Genomic DNA, 25,023 nt, shown 5'->3' with positions numbered 1-25,023 from the left:
AGCAGGTGCGGTGAACAAGCAGAGCAGAGCGGAACCGCAGGTGCGGTGAACAAGCAGAGCAGAGCGGAACCGCAGGTGCGGTGAACAAGCAAACCAGAGCGGAACCACAGGTGCGGTGAACAAGCAGAGCAGAGCGGAACCGCAGGTGCGGTGAACAAGCAGAGCAGAGAGGAACCGCAGGTGCGGTGAACAAGCAGAGCAGAGTGGAACCGCAGGTGCGGTGAACAAGCAGAGCAGAGCGGAACCGCAGGTGCGGTGAACAAGCAGAGCACAGCGGAACCGCAGGTGCGGTGAACAAGCATAGCAGAGCGGAACCGCAGGTGCGGTGAACTAGCGAAGCAGAGCGGAAGCGCAGGTGTGGTAAACAAGCAAAGCAGAGCGGAACCGCAGGTGCGGTGAACAAGCAGTGCAGAGCGGAACCGCAAGTGCGGTGAACAAGCAGAGCAGAACCGCAGGTGCGGTGAAGTAGCGAAGCAGAGCGGAATCGCAGGTGTGGTAAACAACCAAAGCAGAGCGGAACCGCAGGTGCAGTGAACAAGCAGAGCAGAGCGAAAGCACTAATCCGGTGAACAGGTAGAGCAGAGCGAAGCCGCCAATGCGGTGAACAAGCAGAGCGAAACCGCCTGTGCAGTGAACAAGCAGAGCAGAACCGCCGGTGCGGTGAACAAGCAGAGCAGAGTTGAACCGCAGGTGCGGTGAACAAGCAGAGCAGAGCAGAACCGCAGGTGCGGAGAACAAGCAAAGCAGAGCGGAACCGCAGGTGCAGTGAACAAGCAGAGCAGAGCAGAAATGCAGGTGCGGTGAACAAGCAGAGCAGAGTGGGGCCGCAGGTGTAGTAAACAAGCAAAGCAGAGCGGAACCGCAGGTGCGGAGAACAAGCAGAGCAGAGCAGAAGTGCAGGTGCGGTGAACAAGCAGAGCAAAGCGGAACCACAGGTGTGGTAAACAAGCAGAGCAGAGCGGAACCGCAGGTGAGGTGAACAAGCAGAGCAGAGCGGAACCGCAGGCGCGGTGAACAAGCAGAGCAGAGCAGAACCGCAGGTGTGGTGAACAAGCAGAGCAGAGCGGAACCGCAGGTGCGGTGAACAAGCAGAGCAGAGCGGAACCGCAGGTGTGGTGAACAAGCAGAGCAGAGCGGAACCGCAGTTGCGGTGAACAAGCAGAGCAGAGCGAAAGCGCCAATGCGGTGAACAAGCAGAGCAGAGCGAAGCCGCCAATGCGGTGAACTAGCAGAGCAGAGCGAAACTGCCTGTGCAGTGAACAAGCAGAGCAGAACCGCCGATGCGGTGAACAAGCAGAGCAGAGCGGAACCGCAGGTGCGGTGAACAAGCAGAGCCGAGCAGAACCGCAGGTGCGGTGAACAAGCAGAGCAGAGTGGAACAGCAGGTGCGGTGAACAAGCAAAGCAGAGCGGAACCGCAGGTGCGGTGAACAAGCAGAGCAGAGCGGAACTGCAGGTGCGGTGAACAAGCAGAGCAGAGAGGAACCGCAGGTGCGGTGAACAAGCAGAGCAGAGTGGAACCGCAGGTGCGGTGAACAAGCAGAGCAGAGCGGAACCGCAGGTGCGGTGAACAAGCAGAGCACAGCGGAACCGCAGGTGCGGTGAACAAGCATAGCAGAGCGGAACCGCTAGTGCGGTGAACAAGCAAAGCAGAGCGGAAGCGCAGGTGTGGTAAACAAGCAAAGCAGAGCGGAACCGCAGGTGCGGTGAACAAGCAGTGGAGAGCGGAACCGCAAGTGCGGTGAACAAGCAGAGCAGAGCGGAACCGCAGGTGCGGTGAACTAGCGAAGCAGAGCGGAAACGCAGGTGTGGTAAACAAGCAAAGCAGAGCGGAACCGCAGGTGTAGTGAACAAGCAGAGCAGAGCGAAAGCACCAATCCGGTGAACAGGCAGAGCAGAGCGAAGCCGCCAATGCGGTGAACAAGCAGAGCGAAACTGCCTGTGCAGTGAACAAGCAGAGCAGAACCGCCGGTGCGGTGAACAAGCAGAGCAGAGCGGAACCGCAGGTGCGGTGAACAAGCAGAGCCGAGCAGAACCGCAGGTGCGATGAACAAGCAGAGCAGAGCGGAACAGCAGGTGCGGTGAACAAGCAGAGCAGAGCGGAACCGCAGGTGCGGTGAACAAGCAGAGCAGAGCAGAACCGCAGGTGCGGAGAACAAGCAGAGCAGAGCGGAACCGCAGGTGCGGTGAACAAGCAGAGCAGAGCGGAACCGCAGGTGCGGTGAACAAGCAGAGCAGAGTGGAGCGGCAGGTGTGGTAAACAAGCAAAGCAGAGCGGAACCGCAGGTGCGGTGAACAAGGAGAGCAGAGCGATAGCGCCAAGGCGGTGAACAAGCAGAGCAGAGCGAAAGCGCCAATGCGGTGAACAAGCAGAGCAGAGCGAAGCCGCCAATGCGGTGAACATGCAGAGCAGAGCGAAACCGCCTGTGCAGTGAACAAGCAGAGCAGAACCACCGGTGCGGTGAACAAGCAGAGCAGAGCAGAACCGCAGGTGCGGTGAACAAGCAGAGCCGAGCAGAACCGCAGGTGCGGAGAACAAGCAGAGCAGAGCGGAACCGCAGGTGCGGTGAACAAGCAGAGCAAAGCGGAACCGCAGGTGTGGTGAACAAGCAGAGCAGAGCGGAACCGCAGGTGCGGTGAACAAGCAGAGCAGAGCGGAACTGCAGGTGCGGTGAACAAGCAGAGCAGAACCGCAGGTGCGGTGAACAAGCAGAGCAGAGCGGAACCGCAGGTGCGGTGAACAAGCAGAGCAGAGCGGAACCGCAGGTGCAGTGAACAAGCAGGGCAGAGCGGAACCGCAGGTGCGGTGAACAAGCAAAGCAGAGCGGAACCGCAGGTGCGGTGAACAAGCAGATCAAAGCGGAACCGCAGGTGTGGTGAACAAGCAGAGTATAGCGGAACCACAGGTGCGGTGAACAAGTAGAGCAGAGCGGAACCACAGGTGCAAAGAACAAGCAGAGCAGAGTGGAACCGCAGGTGCGGTGAACAAGCAGAGCAGAGCGGAACCGCAGGTGCGGTGAACAAGCAGAGCAGAGCGGAACCGCAGGTGCGGTGAACAAGCAGTGCAGAGCGGAACCACAGGTGCGGTGAACAAGCGAAGCAGAGCGGAAATGCAGGTGTGGTAAACAAGCAAAGCAGAGCGGAACCGCAGGTGCGGTGAACAAGCAGAGCGGAACCGCAGGTGTGGTAAACAAGCAGAGCAAAGCGGAACAGCAGGTGCGGTGAACAAGCAGAGCAGAGCGGAACCGCATGTGTGGTAAACAAGCAGAGCAAAGCGGAACAGCAGGTGCGGTGAACAAGCAGAGCAGAGCGGAACCGCAGGTGCGGTGAACAAGCAGAGCAGAGCAGAAGGTGCAGGCAGACAAGACAGGACTCTGTTCACATGGAACAAACTAGAAAATACAGGAAGATAGTTAGAACACAGGAGGTAGATACGGAGGCAGGGAAATGGGACAAGCAGAACCAGATGCACACAAGGTACTTACTATGAAGTAGCGAGTGGACATAAAACTCACAAACAGAAGTACAGAGACAATGAGTTGGAGTTAGGTGCAGGTTCAGAAACTGCAGGAAAAGGGAAGGTTCGGACATAGAGACAAACAGGTAACGGACTAGGACACTGTTCAGACAGGAACTGAACCAGGAACAAGATACAGGAACGAGCCTGGGAACTCAGCCCCCAGGGTCGCGGAAACAGACTAGAAGTCACAGATACAGGCAACAGGCCTGGGTATACAGCCCCCAGGGTGGCGGAAACAGACAAGATACAGGACAGGACCTGGCAACTCAGTTGCACAGAACACACTAACTGAAAGTGTTGCTCAGGCACCTCCTACTGGGTGGAGGGGGTTTAAGTATCCAGTGACTCAAAGCAATAGACTGGGGACGCATTAGGACTGCGCACACTGTAGCTTTAAGAATCAGGAAGTAACAGCGCCGCCGCTCTAGGCCAGCAGACCAGAGACATACAAACAGCAGGTACTGGAGCAAAGTGTGCAGCCTGGCCTGATAGGTAAGATTGCGGTCTTGCATGGTGGGAGGTGTTAAGCCATGCAAGCACGCCGCCAGGGATGTTACACATCAAGTCTATTCCAAATTCTTTTGAGACCAACATCTGGACAATTTACATTAATGTCTCTAATTTTCTCTGCGTACTTGGCAGACTCATTTCCAAGGCATTTTACCACGAGATCCACTTCTTCACTACATGATAGACCTATGTCTCTGATAGCATTTCGGAAGGAGGCTCACCAAGCTCTGTAGTTTTTGGCGCGATCACTGAACTCTACAAGTCCCCTAGCGACCAACTCATGTCGAGCAAGGAACTTGACAAACTCTATTGTAGCTTGATTGGCGCTGTTGCCAGCTGATGTTATATTTCCAGAGTACATGTGTGCTGTTTGGTCATACCTGTCAGATGTCTCTGGTTTAGTCCAACTGGTATAGTACCTTTCTCTAAGTAGGGTCCGGATCTTTTGTTCTGGAGGAAGATTATTGTAGTCAGTCTTACCCCAATGTGTATTTTCTTCTTCATGTCAGGGCAACTGATAGCTGGCTTTCTGGCGGTCCGAATAATCTGGTTAGCTGGACTTGTTGACACAATGTTCTGTCTCCGGCTATAGGTCTGGGTAGTCATCTGATTTGGAATGCTGATGGACGTACTCTGAAGTGTGCTGCTTTGAGTCGTGAGGACCTTGCTGCAGGCCTAGTACACTGCTGCGTCTGCTGTGTTCTCCGTTAGATGATATGGCAGCCTCTAACGCGTTGGCTTCTGCTTCGGCTGTAAGGGGAAAACCGGGGTGTAAGTACTTTCAGAGCAAGGGATCCGGAACTGCCGGGGCCGTGCCTCTGGTTGCAGGGGGAAGACAGACTGCGAGCTCAGGAGTCAGGTGACTGGGAAGCTGGGGGCATGTCAAGAGTGAGAGCTGGGAGGTCAGGTGACCGAGAGACTGGTGGTGTGGGTAGAGAGAGGAAGAGACGAGGACGTTTGCGCGGGAAAGCAGAGCTGGGTGCCGCTAAGCAGAGCAGTGTGAGAGGGTCCAGGCTCCTGGCTACAGGACTGGGAGCAAGAGCCGAGTGCAGGGGACCTGAGGAGTCAAGCTGACTAGAGAAGAGACGCAGAGTCGGTGAGCCAGGCACGTGAGGTGCCGTGTTATGGACTATGGCCTCAGCGGGTAAAACCAGAGACCTCCTGGTGCCGCCAGAAGACGGAGCATTGTTTGGGCGGGGAAGCCTGAAGAAATCAACACCGGCCTCAACTGGCAACTGCCTTGTGGAGGAAAAGAGTCAGCTAAGTGTAAAAACTGTCGTTTACAACCAGTTCGACTCTGCTATATCTAGTTAAACTGGGAACTGTCAGTTAAAGACTTTTACTTGCTACTTCCCTTGTTTTCCCCCATATTTTCCCCTGTTACTCCCTGCGTGGAGATTGACCCTGTCATTATAAACCTCCCCTGTTTATTAACCCTGTATTGGCTGCTCTGTGCTTCTGTGTCGCTGCATCTACTGTAAAGTACCCGTGTTACATTTGGCGTAGTCAGCAGGATGCAGTCGTTAGACACAGACACTGGAGATCAGTCCATCCTGGGAGCCCCTAGATCTAGCTTGCCGCTGGGGGCCATGCTCAGCAATCTCCCAAAGTTCACCGGGGACAATATGATGCTGTGGGACTGGATTGAGAGAGTTAGGAGTATGTTACGTATGCATCAGATGACCCCTGATATGCAAGCTGAAATAGCCTTACTGGCCCTGGACGGTGAGGCTCGACAATCCGTGATGTAGCCCCCTCCCCATGACCGGGATACTGTAGAAAAAGTGGTGCAGATACTGGAGGAGATGCATGGGGATCCCACCAATATAGGAGAGCTGAGGATATGGCTGTTTCACCAAGTGCAGCAGGATGGAGAGACGGTGACGCAGTATGTTAATGCCTTACAGAGGGTGCATGCCTATATCACTAGAAAAGACGACATGGGGAATTTGGGAATGGGCTACCCTGACGTGATGTTAAGGAACCAGTTTGTGGCAGGCCTCAGGAATGTGCAGCTGAAGCAGGCCTTGCGGAAGCGCTTGCACGCCAACCCACGTATGACTTTTCTAGAAGTGGGGGCGGAGGCACGTGTGAGAGAGCAGGAGATGGTGGTGACGGCCCTGGCAGGGATGGTCCGGAGTAACGAGGTACTCACCCCACCTGCATCTGAACCGGAATGGGCTCGAGAGATGCGAAAGGCGATACAGGAGATGCGGGATGAATGGTCCAGTCTCAAGAAGACCCCTGCCCCGACACCAGAGATACCCAGATCAACTGCTCCAGTTATGGAAAGAATTGAATTCAGGACCCCTCTGCAGGAGAGTTCCATAGAGGAGTGAGGCAGCCCTACACAGACAGAGACACGACCTGCTGGAAGTGTGGAGGCGCAGGACATTACGCCAGGGGCTGTGCTAGTCGAGGGCGGCCCCTGTCGCGGCAGCCGTTCAACTAGCGGGCTCCGTGTTTGGGGGACACAGCCCAGAGACTGAGGAAGGGGAAAGAAAAAGAGGAAGTCCCAAGGACCTGTTTTCCACCAGTCCGACAGTCTGGGCCGAAATAAACGGTCGCGCTGTTCACTGCCTGATTGACACGGGATCCCAGGTGACTATGATGACAGAAGCCTACTTCCAACAGCGATTTCCAGAGATAGTGAGGCCTGAATGGGAGCCAGTAATTAGACTCACGGCAGCTAATTAATTACCCATCCCGGTCGCAGGGGTGGTGTGGATGAAGATCCGAGTGTGGAAAAGATGTGGGAAAAAAAAGGAGTCGTCCTGGTCACAGGGGGTACCGGAAGTGGACCCCCAGTGACCCTCGGAATGAATGTGCTGAAATAGATCGGGCAAATCCTGATTAGTGAGCCGAAGAAGATTCCTCTAGACCAGTGGGACCCGTGAACCTCCCAAAGGAGGGCCTTTCAACAACTAATCCGAGCTGCCCAGGCTCAGGAGATGTTGAGTGAAGGGAAGATCCTGGGGAAAATAATAGTGCCAGCAGCTACGGTGATCACCTTACCGCCCGGACAAACTGTACTCACGTTATCCGCATGGGCCTGTACACCTCTTGAGGGGGTTGAAGTTCAGATAGAACCAACATCGATGGACAAAGTACCCCCTGGACTCTTGGTGGCTCAGACACTGGCCACCGTTCGGGGTGGCAATGTTATAGTGCGGTGTGTTAATCTGGGCGAAGATGATCTCACACTCCCTCCCAGGGCGGAAATAGCCCAGATTCCGGGAATGCCAGAGAAGTTGGTGCGACCTGATGTGGTACAGCTGTCCGCTGTACGAGGAGACCCCTGGACTCTGGCGGTCACCGTGCCGCCGGAATCCCACCGGGCTAGTGCGAAGGGGGGACGAAGAATCCTAGAATGAATGCGGGCTGAATTGACCGGACTTACACCTCGACAGGTGCAGCAGGTTGAATAGGTGCTGGAGTGGTACCAGGAAGTCTTTGCTCGCCAAGAGGATGATTTTGGTTGCACCGAAGCCATTAACCACGAGATTCCCACGGGGAGCGCTGCCCCAGTGCGGGAGAGATAACGGCAGATACCTCCCCAGATGTATAAAGAGGTTAAGGAGATGCTAGCCCATATGTTACAGAATGGTGTGATACGGAGAGTTAGAGTTCGTGGGCAACCCTGATTGTCCTGGTCCGGAAGAAAGATGGGACCCTGAGGTTCTGTGTGGACTATAGATGACTGAATGCCTGTACAGTACGGGACTCTTACCCACTACCCCGAATCAAAGAGTCCCTGTAGGCCTTAGGGAAGGCAAGATACTTCTCCTCCTTGGATCTGGCCAGTGGGTACTGGCAGGTGCCTGTGGCCGAACATGACCGTGCGAAGACGGCGTTCATATTACCCATGGGACTGTTCGAGTTCAATCGGATGCCCTTCGGCCTGACTAACGCCCCCGGGACATTCCAGCGTCTGGTGGAGAGGTGCCTGGGCGATTTAAACTTCGAAGTGACACTGATTTACCTTGACGATATAATGGTCTATGCCGCCACCTTCGAGGAGCACCTCCAGCGACTGGAGCAAGTACTGAGTTGCCTACAGAGTCATGGCCTAAAGGTGAAGCCCCAGAAGTGCCACCTGTTCCGCAAACAGATCGAATATCTCGGTCATACTGTGTCTGGTGAAGGAGTCAGGCCCACCCAGGAAAAGGTGTCCGCCGTACAGGAGTGGCCTACCCCGAAGACAGTGAAGGACGTTCGGGCCTTCCTGGGACTTGCCGGGTACTACCGAAGATTCGTGAAGAACTTCACCCATATAGCCAACCCATTGCTGGAGCTAGTTAAGGGAGTGCTGGCGGGCTCCAAGAATCAAGCAATTCAGTGGGGAAGCAGCCAGGAAGAGGCCTTCTGTGCCCTAAAAATGGCCCTGACCGAGACCCCAATACTTGCCTATGCAGATTTCTCCCAACCCTTCATACTCCACACTGATGGGAGCCTACATGGCCTGGGAGCCGTGTTATCCCAAGTACAGGAGGGGAAAGAGCGCTTTATTACGTACGCCAGCTGCTCCCTTCACGACTCTGAGAGGAACCCGGATAATTATAGCTCTTTCAAATTAGGGTTGCTGGCTCTGGTTTGGGCAATGACCGAGAAGTTTGAAGAGTATTTGTCCGGGTCCGAAGTACTGGTGAGAACAGATAACAACCCGCTGGCCTACCTGAAGAATGCGAAATTGGGGGCCCTGGAGCAGCGGTGGGTGGCCCGCATGGCCAGGTACCGGTATAAGATCACCTACCGGCCTAAGGCAGAGAATACGCACACCGACGCCCTCTCCAGAGTGACATATGAATGGCCTGATCATGACCGCGATGAAGATTTGGAGGCAGATGAGATCCCTAGCTTCTGGAGTTTCGTGGGACCGCTGGCCGCGGCACAGGGATAGATCGGAGAGACGTCGGAAGAACAAGTGCTAGGGTGGCCAAGAGATGACTGGATCCGACTTCAACAGACTGACAGAGAAGTTGCTCAATTACGTCAATGGGTGGCTTTGCGGCAAGTCCCCAGTCGAGAAGAGAGGAGTACCCTGTCCCCTGAAGCACTGAAGATGCTGGGACAATGGGAAAGACTGTGTTTGCGAGACGGGCTGCTGTAACGATGGGTACAGCTACTGCGAGAGTTCGGGACCACCTGGCAAGTGGTGATCCCAGAGAAGTTGGTCGGAGTAGTGGCTAAGGAGGCTCATGAACTCATTTTGGACCAGAGAAGACGTTTCAGTGGTTGCAGAGGCCGGTGTATCATCCCCGACTGCGAGCAACAATAGAAGACACTTGTCGAAGATGTCGGAGCTGTGAGCTGGTTAAGTCCCCGGAGCAGCGGGTCCCCATACAAACTATTGTGACTTCTGCCCCCTTGGAGGTGCTGATGATCGACTATTTGACTGTTGGACCAGCGCATCTCGGGTATGAACATTGCCTGGTAATGACAGACCACTTCACAAAGTTTGCGGTAGTGACCCTGACCAGAGACCAGACCACAGAGTCCGCTGTGCAGGCCATCTGCCGAGACTTCATTCGGGTGTACGGCTGCCCAAAGAGGATTCATTCCGATCAAGGCGCCTGCTTCCAAGACCGGGTGATGGAAGAGCTGCGCTGGTTGTACAAGATTGAGAAGTCACGGACTACTCCTTATCACCCTCAAGGAAATGGGGCCTGTGAACACTTTAATCGGACACTGATCCAAATGCTCCGCACGTTGGAGGAAGATCGGAAGGTACGGTGGCCTGAGTTTGTGGCCGAGCTGGTGTGGGTCTACAACAACCGAGTGAATAGTACGACGGGGTTTACTCCTTATACCTTGCTGTTCGGGCAAAAGGGGCGAGAGATTACCAAGTTAGAGCTGGACCCCAAGGAGGACTACCCACGGACGGGGATGTCTTCCTGGGTCCGGGAACATCGGCATCGACTGCAGACCCTCCGACGGTTGGTACAACAAAAGTTTCAGGAGCTCAAACATCATGAGACATTACCTCTTCGAGGGACAGCTCTGAGGCCCGGGGAGTGGGTATTGGTTTGGGACAGGCGGCCCTGGGGCAAATTGAGTAGGCGGTGGGAATGGACTCAACACCGAGTGAAGCGCAGGATTGGCGCTGAAGGACCTGTGTATGAAGTTCAACCTGAGGGGGCTGAAGGAGCCATTACCAGAGATGTTCATCGTAGTATGCTGCGACCCTGTCTGTCTAAAGATGACGAGAATGGAGAAGAATCACCTGCTTCTTGAGAGGGTCCTGTCACAGTTGCCCCAAGCCACGATGTGGACGAAGAAGAGTTGTTGATTCTACCTCCGAGCCCCAGCACTCGATTACCTGCAGTCCCCAGTGCACGTGGCAAGGGAACAAGATCGGTTGAAGACACCGGGCAGGCGGAGATTGGAAATCCGAGTGACCCTGCACCCCCCATTGGTCAGACTGAGTTACGCCGGTCAGAACGGACAACAGCAGGAGTGCCTCCTCACCCTTACGAACAAGATCAATTCATATGGTACCGTATCGTCCAGAAAGTCAAAGAATGTGAACGTTTGATGAAGGAACTCTTGCCCATGGAATGGCAAGTTAAAGGAGAGTGGGAGTGTAAGGGGGAAGACCGGGGTGTAAGTACTTTCAGAGCAAGGGATCCGGAACTGCCGGGGCCGTGCCTCTGGTTGCCGGGGGAAGACAGACTGTGAGCTCAGGAGTCAGGTGACTGGAAATCTGGGGGCGTGTCCAAAGTGAGAGCTGGGAGATGAGGTGACCAAGAGACTGGTGGCGTGGGTAGAGAGAGGAAGAGACGAGGATGTTTGAGCGGGAAAGCGGAGCTGGGTCCCGCTCAGCAGAGCAGTGTGAGAGGGTCCAGGCTCCTGGCTGCATTACTGGGAGCAAGAGCCGAGTGCAGTGGACCTGAGGAGTCAAGCCGACTAGAGAAGAGACGCAGGGTCGGTGGAGCCAGGCACGTGAGGTGCCGTGTTATGGACTAGGGACTAAGCGGGTAAAACCGGAGACCGCCCGCTGCTGCCAGAAGACGGAGCATTGTTTGGGCGGGGAAGCCTGAAGAAATCAACACTGGCCTCAGCAGGCAACTGCCTTGTGGAGGAAAAGAGTCAGCTAAGTGTAAAAACTGTCGTTTACAACCGGTTAGACTCTGCTATATCTAGTTAAACTGTGAACTGTCAGTTAAAGACTTTTACCTGCTACTTCCCTTGTTTTCCCCCATATTTTCCCTGTTACTCCCTGCGTCGAGATTGATCCTGTTATTATAAACCTCCCCTGTTTATTAACCCTGTATTGACTGCTCTGTATTTCTGCATCTAAAGTACCCGTGTTACATGGCTGCTGCTGTTTCCTTTTCGACAGCAAGCTTATCTAATGTTGCTTCTAAATGTGCCTTTTCCATTGCGCTTTCTGCATCCAGGGACGCTTGTTGTAGTTTCAGTTGGATCTCTTGCTCGGCAAAGGCGGCTCGTGCTTTTGCCGCTTTGGCTTTTGCGCGGTTTACGGCGGTGGCATTGCTTACGGATGATGCCTTGGAGGAACCAACTCGTGATCTCTTCTTGATGGAGGATTCTCGTGCTTCAGACGTGATGCGACAGATAGGAGACCACTGTAATATCTGTATGCGGGCTCTGCATGGATAATGGCGGGCTCCGTATGGTACGACAATTTAGTGTGACCGTTAGGAGCCTGCTGCGATATCTGTTGCGGCCTCCACGTGGATAATGGCGGGCTTCGTACAGTCAGATCTTCTGAGCTTGTTCTTAGTAGTTGTTTCACAAAACTGTCCTCACAGAATAGCATGATATGCAGTGAGACATGTAGCTAAACCCCCTTAAGAAAAAGAGGCTGTGAACTTATAACCTTCTTTATTTGCTTGTAGATGGACAGGAAAGGGTGAAACTATGGGGTATGATAACAGGGTATTTAGAACATATACTGTACAATACATAGATACAGGTAATCTGTAATACAGTGTAACATGAGGTAATGTACAGGCTGATGATTACCTAACTAATACATAAACATGCTTGCAGCAACATTGCATTAAAAAACACATATATGATGAACAGGCTGTATGCAAAGAACAAGACAGAGCAACATGTGAGGCGGTTTCCTTTCAGAAGAATGCAGGAAAATGGCTGCTGGTTCTTCCTCAGTGTATAATAAGCCCAAGATGCAACAGGAGAATCCCAGCGAACATTGCAAACTTAAAGTAGAATGCACACATTAACTTACCAGTAGATGGTGCTGTTACCAAAAAATATAAACTGAGTTCAACACATAAGATCTTTGTAATGAACACAACTATGACTTTAGTTTCAATACAGCAGTTTCACTGTGTCAGGACAGGACAGGGGTTAAACAAAAATATCCTGTGAAACGTTTAGGAACTGCAACCTTTTTTCTACAAATCCTCCTCATTTCAGGGGCTCAAAAGTAATTGGACAAATTAACTTTACCATAAATAAAATGCTCATTCTTAGTACCTTGTAGAGAATCCTTTGCAGGCAATGACTGCCTGAGGACAGGAAGCCATGGATGTCACCAAACACTGGGTTTCCTCCTTTGTGATGCTTTGCCAGGCTTTTACTGCAGCTGACTTCAGTTGCTTGTTTGTGGGTCTTTCTGCCTAAAGTTTTGTCTTAAGCATGTGAAATGCAGCTCAGTGAGGTTGATTGACTCGGCCATTGCATAATATTCTACTTCTTTGCCTAATCCTGGGTTGCTTTCACAGTATGTTTTGGATCATTGTCTATCTGTTCTGTGAAGCACCGTCCAATCAATCTTGCTGCATTTGGTTGAATCTGAACAGAAAATATCACCCTGTACACAGAGAAATCAATCGACTGCTTCTATCACCAGTCACATCATCAATAAACAATAGTGACCAGCGCCATTGGAAGCCATGCATGCCCGTGCCATCACACTGCCTCCACCATGTGTTACAGAGGGTGTGCTGTGCTTTGGATCATGAGCCGTTCCAAGCCTTCTCCATACTTTCTTCTTCCCATCATTCTGGTACAGGTTGATCTTAGTTTTGCTTTTCCAGAACTGGGTGGCTTCTTTAGATGTTTTTTGACTAGGTCTAATCTGGCCTTTCTATTTTTAAGGCTGATTAATGGTTTGCACCTTGTGGTGAACCCTCTGTATTTGCTCTCATGGAGTCTTCTCTTTATGGTAGACTTAGATACTGAGACACTGACTTCCTGGGAGTGTTCTTCACTTGGGTGGATGTTGTGAAGGGGTTTTTCTTCAGCATGAAAAGGATTCTTTAATCATCCACTACTGTGATCCGTGGACATCCATGTCTTTTTGAATTCCCAACATCACCAGTGTGTTTTTTTGTTTTTTTTTCAGAATGTATCAAACCGTTGATTTGGCCACTCCTAACATTTTTGCTATCTTTCTGATGGATTTCTTCTATTTTTTTTCAGTCTAATGAGGGTCTGTTTCTCTTCCATTGAGAGCTCCTTTGACCGCATGTCGTGGGTCACTGCAACAGCTACCAATTGCAAATGCCACACCTGGAGTCAGCTTCAGATCTTTTACCTACTTAATTGATAATGAATTAATAAGAGAAAAGCACAGGAAGCCCATTAAAGAGCTTTTGAGATAATTGTCATTTACATTTGGTCCCTTTAAAAAGAGGCAGCTACAAATTAAAGAGTTGTAATACCTAAACCCTTACTCCAATTAGGATGTGAATAGCCTCAAATTAAAGCTGAGAGTCTGCACTTTAAGTTCATATTGAGTATATAACTGTATCATGAATATGTTTTTGTAAACATCTAAAATGACAAAACTTGTGTCACTGTCTGAATATTTTTGGATCTAACTCTATATCTAATTTAAAGAATGCTGCTCACTTGGGTGTGTCATGAGGCAAAACAGGAAGCGTTTCCGTTTAAATGTCCATGTTGGATTATTGCTTCATAAACCGTCCACAAAAGGAAAAATAAACAGCCTTCAGTGCAGGCTAAACAAAGAAAACAGTCCTTTAGACAAAGTCTCTGGTTAGCCAGTCCTGTGGTCACACAGGCTGGATAGCATCAAGTACACTGGCTCAGTCTGGATATCACACAGGAGGACTTTTCCCTCCACATACACAGACCATGTGTCAAATAATGGACTCCATTTTAACCTTTTAACCACACCCAGAGTTGAGGTATGTGGGCAGCCAGACCCGCCCATCTCTCTGGCTGCCCATAAAACCTGGCCCAGATGCACCAAACAATCCTCTTAATGCTGTGTACACTAGAGCAACACTCCAGGATTACATCACAGATGACAACCATCTCTGTGATGCATACCTCCCATCAACTATATGTCCGATAGCTGCCTTAAAATAGATATTTAAAGATAAAGAAAGAATCTAATATATATGTTACTGTAAAAGTCAGAAGGCCGGTAAAACCTAGGATTTACTGGTCAATCTGGACATTTACCGAGGCCGTCGGTAAAAGCTCAAAATGAAAAGTAAAATTGGACTTTTGCCGGTGAAGTCTTGGTAAATCTTAACATTTCTCAACAGCGTTGGTAAAAGTCAGATGTATTCCATATAAACGAACGATTTTGGACTTTTACCTGGGCGAATTGGTAAATCTTTACTTTTACCAGCATGTGTTGGTAAAAGTAACTACCAGCATGTGTTGGTAAAACTGCTCTTACACCCTTCTCAGCTACATTTACCAAGAAGCCGTGGTAAATGTGCACATTTACCAACTGCGCTTGGTTAAAGTCAGATGTTCCATCTTCACACCTGATATTTCTGACTTTTACCACGCTCGACGGTAAATGTTAACATTTACCAAGACTTCACAGGTAAAAGTCCAATTTTACTTTTCATTTTGAGCTTTTACCGACGGCCTCAGTAAATGTCCAGATTGACCGGTAAATCCTAGGTTTTACCGGCCTTCTGACTTTTACAGTAACGTATACAATCTTTCTATGTGATTTTATAGATTTAGAAATGTCTATTTTTATTTAAAGGGGTTGTCTGATACTTTTATATTAATTGCCCATTTTTAGTAATAGCCCCCTCACCCATCAGATAATGATGACCTATCCTAAGGCAACGTTCACACATTCGGTATTTGGTCAGTATTTTACATCAGCATTTGTAAGCCGAAATCAATAGTGGAACAATCAAAGGAAAAGTATAATAGAAACACGTCACCACTTCTGTATTTTTCACCCACTCCTGGTTTTGGCTTAGAAATACTGATAAAACCAAACACAGAAACATAATACTCAAGTACCCTGCAATAAATAAATAAATAGTGCATGAAAATAATATAGGGTACTTAGTTAACATAATTTTGATAAAAATAATGCAAAAGCCATCCCACCACTTCACGGGGACCCTATTGGGGACAATCCTAACTCCAATATTTAAAACCTTACCGTTTGTCAAGTGAAATGCATGCATATAAGGGCTAAGAGACTGAACCCGGCTAGTAGAGTCTCTCAGTCCTTATCCACATGCATAGGGTCACCATGACATGGTGTGATGACTGTTGCATTATTTTGATAAAAATTATGTTAATTAAGTACCCTATATTATTTATAAAGTGATTCATAATGATAAAAAGTCCTTAGCTTATAATTTAGTTTCTTATTATATCTTTTCTTTCATTCCCAGAGTCATTGGAGAACAGACAGGATCATATCAATATTTATGAGAATGTAACGGTAGGTAACGATATCCTAACAAGTGCAGGTAGCAATGTTATAATAGAAACATAATTACATGGAAATAATAACTGAAAATCCATCATATTCTTCTTGTTCTGGGGCAATTATAACACAAAGATGGAATACTGAGATCCTATGTAGCTACAGTTGTGCTCAAAAGTTTACATACCACAGAAGAATTTTTCCTTTCTTGGCCTTGTTTCAGAGAATATGAATGATAACAAAAAAAAATTTCTCCACTCATGGTTATTGGTTGGGTGAAGCCAATTTTTGTCAAACTACTGTGTTTTCTCTTTTTAAATCTTAATGACAACCAACAACATCCAAATGACCCTGATCAAAAGTTCACATACCCTGGTGATTTTGGCCTGATAACATGCACAGAATGTGACACAAATGGGTTTAAATGGCTACTAGAGATAACATCCTCACATGTGACCTGTTTGCTTGTAATCAGTGTGTGTGCATACAAGCTGAGTGAGTTTCTGGGATCCAGACAGACTCTTGCATCTTTTATCCAATCAGTTTCTGGATTGTGAGTCATGGGGAAAGCAAAATAATTGTCAACAGATCTGCGAGAAAAGGTAGTTGAACTGTATAACACAGGAAAGGGATATAAAAAAAAATCCAAGGAATTGATAATGCCAGTCAGCAGCATTCAAACTGTGATTAACAAATGGAAAATCAGGGGCTCTGTAAAAACCAAACCACGGTCAGGTAGACCAACAAAGATTTCTGCCACAACTGCCAGGAAAATTGTTCGGGATGCAAAGAAAAACCCACAAACAACATCAGCTGAAATTCAGGACTTTCTGAAAACTAGTGGTGTGGCTGTTTCAAGATGCACAATAAGGAGGCACTTGAAGAAAAATGGGCTGCATGGTCGAGTCGCCAGAAGAAAGCCATTACTTCGCAAATGCCACAAAGTATCTCGCCTACAATACGCCAAATAGCACAGAGACAAGCCTCAAATCTTCTGGAACAAGGTAATTTGGAGTGATGAGACCAAAATTGAACTGCTTGGCCACAACCATAAATGTTACATTTGGAGAGCGGTCAACAAGGCCTATGATGAAAGGAACACCATTCCTACTGTAAAGCACGGAGGTGGATCGCTGATGTTTTGGGGATGGGTGAGCTACCAAGGCACAGGAAACTTGGTCAAGGTTGAAGGAAAGATGAATACAGCACGTTATCAGCAATTACTGGAAGGAAATCTGCACTCATCAGCCTGGAAGCTGCGCATGGGACGTAACTGGACGTTCCAACATGACAAAGATTCAAAACACAAGGCCAAGTCGACCTGTCATTGGCTACAGCAGAACAAAGTGAAGGTTCTGGAGTGGTCATCTCAGTCTCCTGACCTCAATATCATTGAGCCACTCTGTGGAGATCTCAAGCGCGCAGTTCATGCTAGACAGCCCAGGAATTTACAGGAACTGGAGGCTTTTTGCTAAGAAGAATGGGCAGCTTTACCATCTGAGAAAATAAAGAACTTCATCCACAACTACCACAAAAGACTTCAAGCTGTCATTGATGTTAGAGGGGGCAATACACGGTATTAAGAACTGGGGTATGTGAACTTTTGATCAGGGTCATTTGGATGTTTTCGGTTGTCATTAAGATTTAAAAAGAGAAAACACAGTAGTTTGACAATAAATGGCTTCACCCAACCAATAACCATGAGGGGAGAAAAAGTTTTTTTGTTATTCATATTCTCTGAAACAAGGGCAAGAAAGGAAAAATTCTGTCGGGGTATGCAAACTTTTGAGCACAACTGTATATGTTCTACGAAGAACATAGTTGGAAAGATCCAAGTTCACAAAGTTCTACGATTTAGAACTATACTGTGGACTACAGATGAGCTAGAGAAAATAACAAAAAACACTTCTGTGGCACCCCAGGGGTCTGGTTTCCACAGTAATAGCAATATTACGTCTGTGAGCAGGTGGGAGGTCTCCTGGGCAGGAATCCTAAGCATGCCACACCTCCTGCCCAGTCCTGGGAGGGGAAGAACTTCCCCTATAAAAACTGGGGCTGAGGCAGGGTTAGGGAGAGGAGTTCCAGACAGAGACGGAGTCTGGTCTGGACACGCAGAAACAGGGACAGATAGACATCAGGAGCTCTGTAGGAGCCAAGGAGAAGCGCCAGGGGCTGGAGCTGTGCAGAGCTCGCCCTGGGAGAAGGAACTAAAACCGGACACAGGAGTCCGAGGCTGTGGGGACTAAGATATACCCAGCAGCAGAATCCATCCGGCAGGGGATTCCAGGTCCTCTGGCCATAAAAGCCCGGAGGCTCAGTCACAACGAAGGGACCAGCACCGCCATCCCGGAGCGGAGGCTAACAGGAGGCCCCAGGCCACCAGCCATACGGGTGAGCACCACACGGTATACCCAGGGACGTGGGCTACTTGTAACCGCCGAAAGCAGGGTAGCCAGGAAGGGTACAGACTAACGGGAAGGCCTACAACTCCACCTGGTCAGGGGAACTCCGGCTTACTCGCAGACTAACCAGGCCCCAACTACTAGCCAGTACTCCCGGGGGAATTTGCCTTGTACCATCAGTAAAGACCCTGAACTGTACCCTCGCGTCTCCGTGCTTCCTTGTCGCACCATTAGTGCTGGGACATCCACACCATCACTCCCAACATCAACCTCATCCTCTGCCCTGAGGCCATACCCCTCCCGTTGGGGGTTATACCATCCACGCTGCACATCCGTACCACCGGCCTCAGCGGACTGCCCTGCAGCGGCGGCTTCATAGCCGCATTCAACGGGTGGCGTAGTCGGACACTAATACCATCATACCAATAACTGCCACCTAGTTTGACCACCCTGGGCACGGACCGGGTCACCGCCACACGAAGACTACTACCCCCATCGGATCCGGCTCCGGGTATTCCCCGCGCGCACGCGCGCCGCACTACAGCGCTGGCCCAGGGGGCGCGTCAACTTTGGCGTAGTTGGCAGGATTACGTGCCCGCAACCACCGGGTACTGCGTGCCTGAAAAAAGAGACTTTTATACTTACCTGTGGTGAAGTTTCCCGCCGTCCGGAGTCGTTTCCCGCCATCTGGAGCCGATTCCCGCCATCCGACGCCATCTTCTGCCTTCTTCCCGCCATCCGTGGAGTTTTCCCGCCATTGGATGCCATCTTGAGGGCGCCGCGCGGGAAGAAGAGGGGCGCCGACTCCGAAAGCCCGCGAGAACTGAAGCCCCGCCTCACGTCCGGACGTTGCGTAAGGTCCTGGAAGGAGCCCAGCAGACGCCGACGTCACAGGAGCGCGACGGAAGGTCCTCAACCCTGACGATCCACTGCGGAGCCGCGGCCTACGGAAGAGGATCATCGCAAGGTAGGCCACGGTCCACTAGGGGGGAGGAGGATGTCGGATACGGAGGAGAGCTTCACCGCCACAACCGCCGCCAGCGCCACCGCTGCTGCGGTCATGCCTTTCACCATGCCCTATATCCCGGGGGCAGCCTGGCTACCCCAGTACTCAGGGGAGTCACATACCCTAAATGACTTCAGAGAAAGGCTGGATAGCCTCTTCCAGGTGTATCCCCTCACGGAGGCACAAAAAGTGAGCATCCTGGTGGCCCAATTAATCGGGGCAGCCCAAAGGGAGGTAAAGTCCTGGCCACCTGGGAGGAAGAGGACTGTCAGAGACATACTAACCCGGCTGAAAGACACATTTGACACCCGCACCTCAGCCGAAATAAAACTAAGATTTTATGGGTGCAAACAACGGGCACATGAGAGTATAAGAGACTATGCTCTAAACCTACAAGAGGCCCTGAGAGCCATTAAGCAGGCAGACCCTGACAGCGTGGGAAATGAAGATAAGCTGTTGACTGAACAATTCATTGAGGGTCTACTGTGCAATGCCCACCGAACCCAGTTGCGGGCAATGGCCTTACAGGACCCTGACCTGGACTTTGCACAGTTCAAGGACAGAGCCATCCGGGTGCTCCGAGAACCGGCACCAGGTGGCGCTGTGACCCACAGGCGCCCTGCTATCACTTATCACCAGGAGACGGCGCCCTTGTCTGCAGGGCCTGTGGGAGCTGATGCGCAGGCTTTAAACAGTGACCCGGCTACAGACCTGCACCATCAGGTCCAAGAGCTAACTAAAAGCGTTGCCGCGCTAACCCGAACTGTGCAGTCTTTACAGGTTTCTACTGCAGAGAAGATCGAGCTGGCATCCGGACCGGAGGACATCCCGTGGCGCCGACCAAGGAGGACCCCACCGGCCAGAGGAAGACCCAGCGATCGATACAACGAGGACGGACGACCTATTTGCCGCCGCTGCAATCAACCCGGACATGTGGCAAGGTACTGTCATTTAAACGGGCACAACCTGGGGTAGAGGGCCAACCCCCAGGCATAAGACCATCAGGCCCATCAAACTGGCGTGATAAATACGTAGGGGGACGTCCAATCTTGCCTGTGGTACTGGATGGCATTCCTATGAGTGCCCTACTAGACACTGGGTCACAGGTCACCACCATCCCGTACGTGCTCTTCAAGCAGTACTGGAATGATTCGGACATAACCCGCTACCCAGACGACGACCTGAGTATCATCGCCAGCAATGGTCAGCCCGTGCCGCAGGTGGGATTCAAGGAGGTGACCATTAAAATCGGTAAAGTCGAACTGGCGGCACAAGGACTGATTATAGTGGACATAGACCGTCATGAGAGTCACCCTAGAATCACCCTGGGAACCAATGTAATTGAAAATTGTCTTGCAGAGGTGATTCTCATTTTACAGCAGGTTGCCAAGAACGCCAGTTCCGGTCAGCAGCGTGTGCTCCAAAAAGAGATCCGGGCACTGATGAAGCGGCAACAGGTGGAACTATCTGGTGGTGAGATAGGTAGCGTGAGAATGTGTGACCCGTTCCCTATTGCCATGCCCCCAAAAAGTGAGATGATGATTTGGTGCCGGGCAGCTATTGGTCTAAGAGGTAGAGACTACCAAGCAATGGTAGAACCCGTCTACTCAGACAGTAGGCCCACCATTTTGACAGCACGGGGGGTGGTCGATGTACGCCATGGGAGGGTGCCCGTTCGCATCATAAATATCGGTGAGAGAGAAGTACACCTGCCCCGGTATGCCACGCTAGCTAAATTGTTCACCATAAACCAGAATTCTGTACAGGCCGTGGAACCCTTGCCTCCATCTCAACCAGAGGAAGGTAACGGCTCTAAGAAACCAGTGGGGGACTGGTGTCAACAACTACATCTGGGTACCGACTCCACTCCCTCACACCAGAAACAAGGAGTCTATCGGGTGGTTCAAGAGTACGAGAGAGTGTTTAGTAAACACCCGTTAGACTTCGGGTGAGTAAAGGGGGTAGAACACCACATCCCCACGGAAGACCATCCTCCCATAAAGGAGAGATACCGACCCGTACCCCCTGCACACTACCAACACGCCAAGGGGATGCTTAGAGACATGAAGGAGGCTGGGGTAATCAGAGACAGCTGTAGCCCCTGGGCAGCTCCACTAGTCTTAGTGAAAAAGAAGGACAACACTATGAGAATGTGTGTAGACTACAGGAAGGTCAACCGTATCACACACAAATATGCGTACCCGTTACCAAGGATAGAAGAGTCCTTAGCTGCATTAAAATCTGCTAACTTCTTCTCTACTTTGGATCTCACTAGCGGGTACTGGCAGGTTCCTGTAGCAGAGGCAGACCGGGAGAAGACCGCATTCACCACCCCGATGGGTCTCAGCGAATTTAACTGTATGCCGTTCGGGCTCTGCAACGCACCAGGAACCTTCCAACGGTTGATGGAATGCTGTCTGGGACACCGGAACTTCGAGACGGTCCTGTTATACCTGGACGATGTCATCGTCTATTCCAAGACCTACGAGGACCACCTGAAACACCCGGCAGAAGTGTTCGAAGCTCTGGCAAACTACGGCCTAAAGGTGAAACCCTCCAAGTGTCACCTCCTGAAACCAAAGGTGCAATACCTGGGACACGTGGTGAGTGCTGACGGAGTGGCTCCTGACCCTGATAAGATCACCGTGATTAAGGACTGGCCAAGACCCTCCAGCATAAAGTAAGTGCGGCAGTTCCTCGGGTTGGTAGGCTACTACCGAAGATTCATTCCCGGTTTCACCAAAATGGCAGCCCCTATGCAGGACCTCCTGATAGGTCAATCTCGAAAAGCCAAAAACCAGAAGCCGCCCTTCAGGTGGGAAAAGCTGGAAGAGGAGTCCTTCTGCCAGCTGAAGATGGCCCTCACGGGGCATGAAATTCTGGCATATCCAGACTACAGCCAGCCCTTTATCCTCCACACGGACGCAAGCAACATCGGGCTAGGAGCCGTACTGTCCCAGATCCAGCAGGGGAAAGAACGGGTAATCGCTTACGCCAGCCGAAAGCTACAGCCCACGGAGAGGAACCCTGAGAATTATAGCTCATTTAAGCTGGAGTTCCTGGCAGTAGTGTGGGCAGTGACCGAACGTTTCAAGCATTACCTTGCCTCCTCCAAATTCACTGTGTACACGGATAACAACCCGTTGACACACCTGGACACTGCAAGGCTCGGTGCCCTGGAACAGAGATGGATGGCCCGCCTGTCCAACTTTGAATTCACCATCAAATACCGGGCAGGACGCTCAAATGCCAACGCGGATGCCCTGTCTAGAATGCCGAACTTACCGGACGTAGGGGAAGATCCAGAAGATCTGGAAGAAGTTGAGCTCCCTGCGTTCCACCGTCATGGGATTACCCTGTATTCCAGCCGTGTGAAGGACAGGCGCTCCGCGACGTTCAATCCCTTGCCCCACTACAACTGGGCGGAGACGCAAGACAGTGATCCCGCAGTCCGTCTGGTGAAGGAAATGCTGACCCAAGCCGATGCCAGTCTGGACCCAGACGCCCCAGAGGAGACTAAGCAACTGTGGAAGGAGAAAAGTAGGCTGTTCCTCTACAGGGAGAAGTTGTGGCGGAGAATGGTTAACTCTCGAACACATGAGTTGACCTGGCAGGTAGTCGTCCCCAGACGAGACGCGGCTATGATTCTGGAGGCGTACCACAACGGAGCAGGACATTTCGGGTGGAAGAAGCTGGAGTTCTTGTTGCGTGAACGGTTCTACTGGGTAGGCATGAGAGGAGCCATCGAGAGGTGGTGCAGAGACTGTGGACCGTGCCACCTAAGAAGGAAGGACCGTGCCAGCCAGAAGACCCCCTTGCAGTCCATCATCACCCGACAGCCACTGGAACTGGTAGCCCTTGACCATGTGAAACTGGCTCCAAGCAGATCTGGGTATGTCTACGCCCTCACAATCGTAGATCATTACTCCCGGTTCCTGGTGGTGGTCCCGGTCAAGGACTTAACGGCTCAAACAGCAGCTAGAGCCTTCCAGCAGCACTTCTGCCATCCACACGGGTACCCGGACCAAGTGCTGACAGACCAAGGGCCAGCCTTCGAAGCGGAAGTCTTCCAGGAGTTCTGCAACCTGTATGGCTGCACGAAGATAAGAACAACGCCCTATCACCCACAAACTAATGGACTCTGCGAGAAGATGAACCAGGTGGTGATAGACCTCCTGAAAACATTGCCCCTGGAAGAACGCAGTATGTGGCCTGAGAAGCTGCCTGATCTGGTGGACCTATACAACCACATCCCTGTAGGTTCTACCAACTGTACCCCGGCTTACCTAATGAGAGCGAGACCTGGTAAGCTGCCTATCGACCTGGATATGGGAGTCCTGACGCCCGAGGACACCTCGCCAGAGGCAGACTGGGATACAGGGCGGCAGCAGCAGTATCGGAAAGTGCAGGAGAGCGTGGAGCGAAGTCTGTCTCAAGCTAGAGAAAGGCAAGAGAGGGCTTATAATCAGTATGCTCCCGCTGTTCCCCTGGTACCTGGAGAGCAGGTCTTGAAGAGGAAAAGACGGCTCCACAAGTTGGACGACCAGTGGGAGAAGGACCCGTACACCGTACTGCCATCAAGCCATGAGAGCCCAAAGATTTGCGTGATCAGTAAGGATGGAGGAGAAACCACAGCCGTTGTCTCCAGAGACCACCTGAAGAAGTGTCCCGAGCAGCTGCAAAGCCCTGAAGAAGAAGATCAAGAAAACCCTCGACCCGCAGAGGAAAGGGAAGAAATGATCAGGACTGTACTCGGAGACTTCCCCCGGTCTTGGACACAAGTAAACGGTGCTGTCGTGGTACCCGTCCTCACCTTTCTCCAGCCAGCCCCGCAAGTGCCTACAGAAGAACCAGTAGAGCTGGAAGAGCAGCCGGCCCAAGAGGCAGAAGAGTCCACACCAGCAGTACAGGAGGATCAACCCTCTGCTAGTAGTGAGCCTGCCGTGCCCCTAGTGAGCCAAAGAGTGCGCAGAAAGCTGCCCAGCCTGCCCATAACACCTCCTACACCCTGTAGTGCAGGACCAGTTAGTGAGCTCCGTAGGTCCACTAGGGTTACCAGAGGCCAGATGCCCGTACGTTGTAGAATCTAAGTTGGCTAGTTGCTTTAACTATTTTATGTTTACCTGTTTTGTTGTAGCCGTTGCTAATTATGTTTTTCAGTTACAGGTTTCTTTATATGGACTGACAGGTTATGGACAGTGAGTAACCGGAACTCTGTTGTAAATATGTTTGGAGCGTAACCCAGGAATGGACTACAGACTGTTAAAGACTCGGGGCAGGACAGACCCCTACCTGGTTACGGCTCCCTGTTCTTTGGTGAAATGGACACCCTTATTGCTTCCCGGTTACGGACACGCCGTGACCATCTCATGTATTTAGTTGTTATTGTTTATACCCTGTTATGTTTTCAAAAATATGTTTAGTCCGGGAGTACTAAATTTCACTAGGGGGGAATGTGGCACCCCAGGGGTCTGGTTTCCACAGTAATAGCAATATTACGTCTGTGAGCAGGTGGGAGGTCTCCTGGGCAGGAATCCTAAGCATGCCACACCTCCTGCCCAGTCCTGGGAGGGGAAGAACTTCCCCTATAAAAACTGGGGCTGAGGCAGGGTTAGGGAGAGGAGTTCCAGACAGAGATGGAGTCTGGTCTGGACACGCAGAAACAGGGACAGATAGACATCAGGAGCTCTGTAGGAGCCAAGGAGAAGCGCCAGGGGCTGGAGCTGTGCAGAGCTCGCCCTGGGAGAAGGAACTAAAACCGGACACAGGAGTCCGAGGCTGTGAGGACTAAGATATACCCAGCAGCAGAATCCATCCGGCAGGGGATTCCAGGTCCTCTGGCCATAAAAGCCCGGAGGCTCAGTCACAACGAAGGGACCAGCACCGCCATCCCGGAGCGGAGGCTAACAGGAGGCCCCAGGTCACCA

At 51.2% G+C, this 25,023-nt stretch overlaps 1 protein-coding gene across 1 annotated transcript in view; it reads left to right on the top strand.

Moving 5' to 3' along the window:
- Positions 1-25,023, top strand: part of LOC141173082 (cell adhesion molecule CEACAM1-like) — a 108,447-nt gene that overhangs the window by 62,210 nt on the left and 21,214 nt on the right. The window contains exon 5 of the mRNA XM_073657725.1: positions 15,654-15,707. Within this exon, the coding sequence (XP_073513826.1) occupies positions 15,654-15,707 (54 nt within the window). The remainder of the gene's footprint in view (positions 1-15,653; positions 15,708-25,023) is intronic.

The sequence above is a fragment of the Phyllobates terribilis genome, unplaced genomic scaffold (genome assembly GCF_046119375.1).
Source record: "Phyllobates terribilis strain yellow unplaced genomic scaffold, ASM4611937v1 Scaffold_12__6_contigs__length_324123572, whole genome shotgun sequence".
NCBI classification, from domain to species: domain Eukaryota; kingdom Metazoa; phylum Chordata; class Amphibia; order Anura; family Dendrobatidae; genus Phyllobates; species Phyllobates terribilis.
This window is presented reverse-complemented; position numbering and strand designations above follow the sequence as displayed.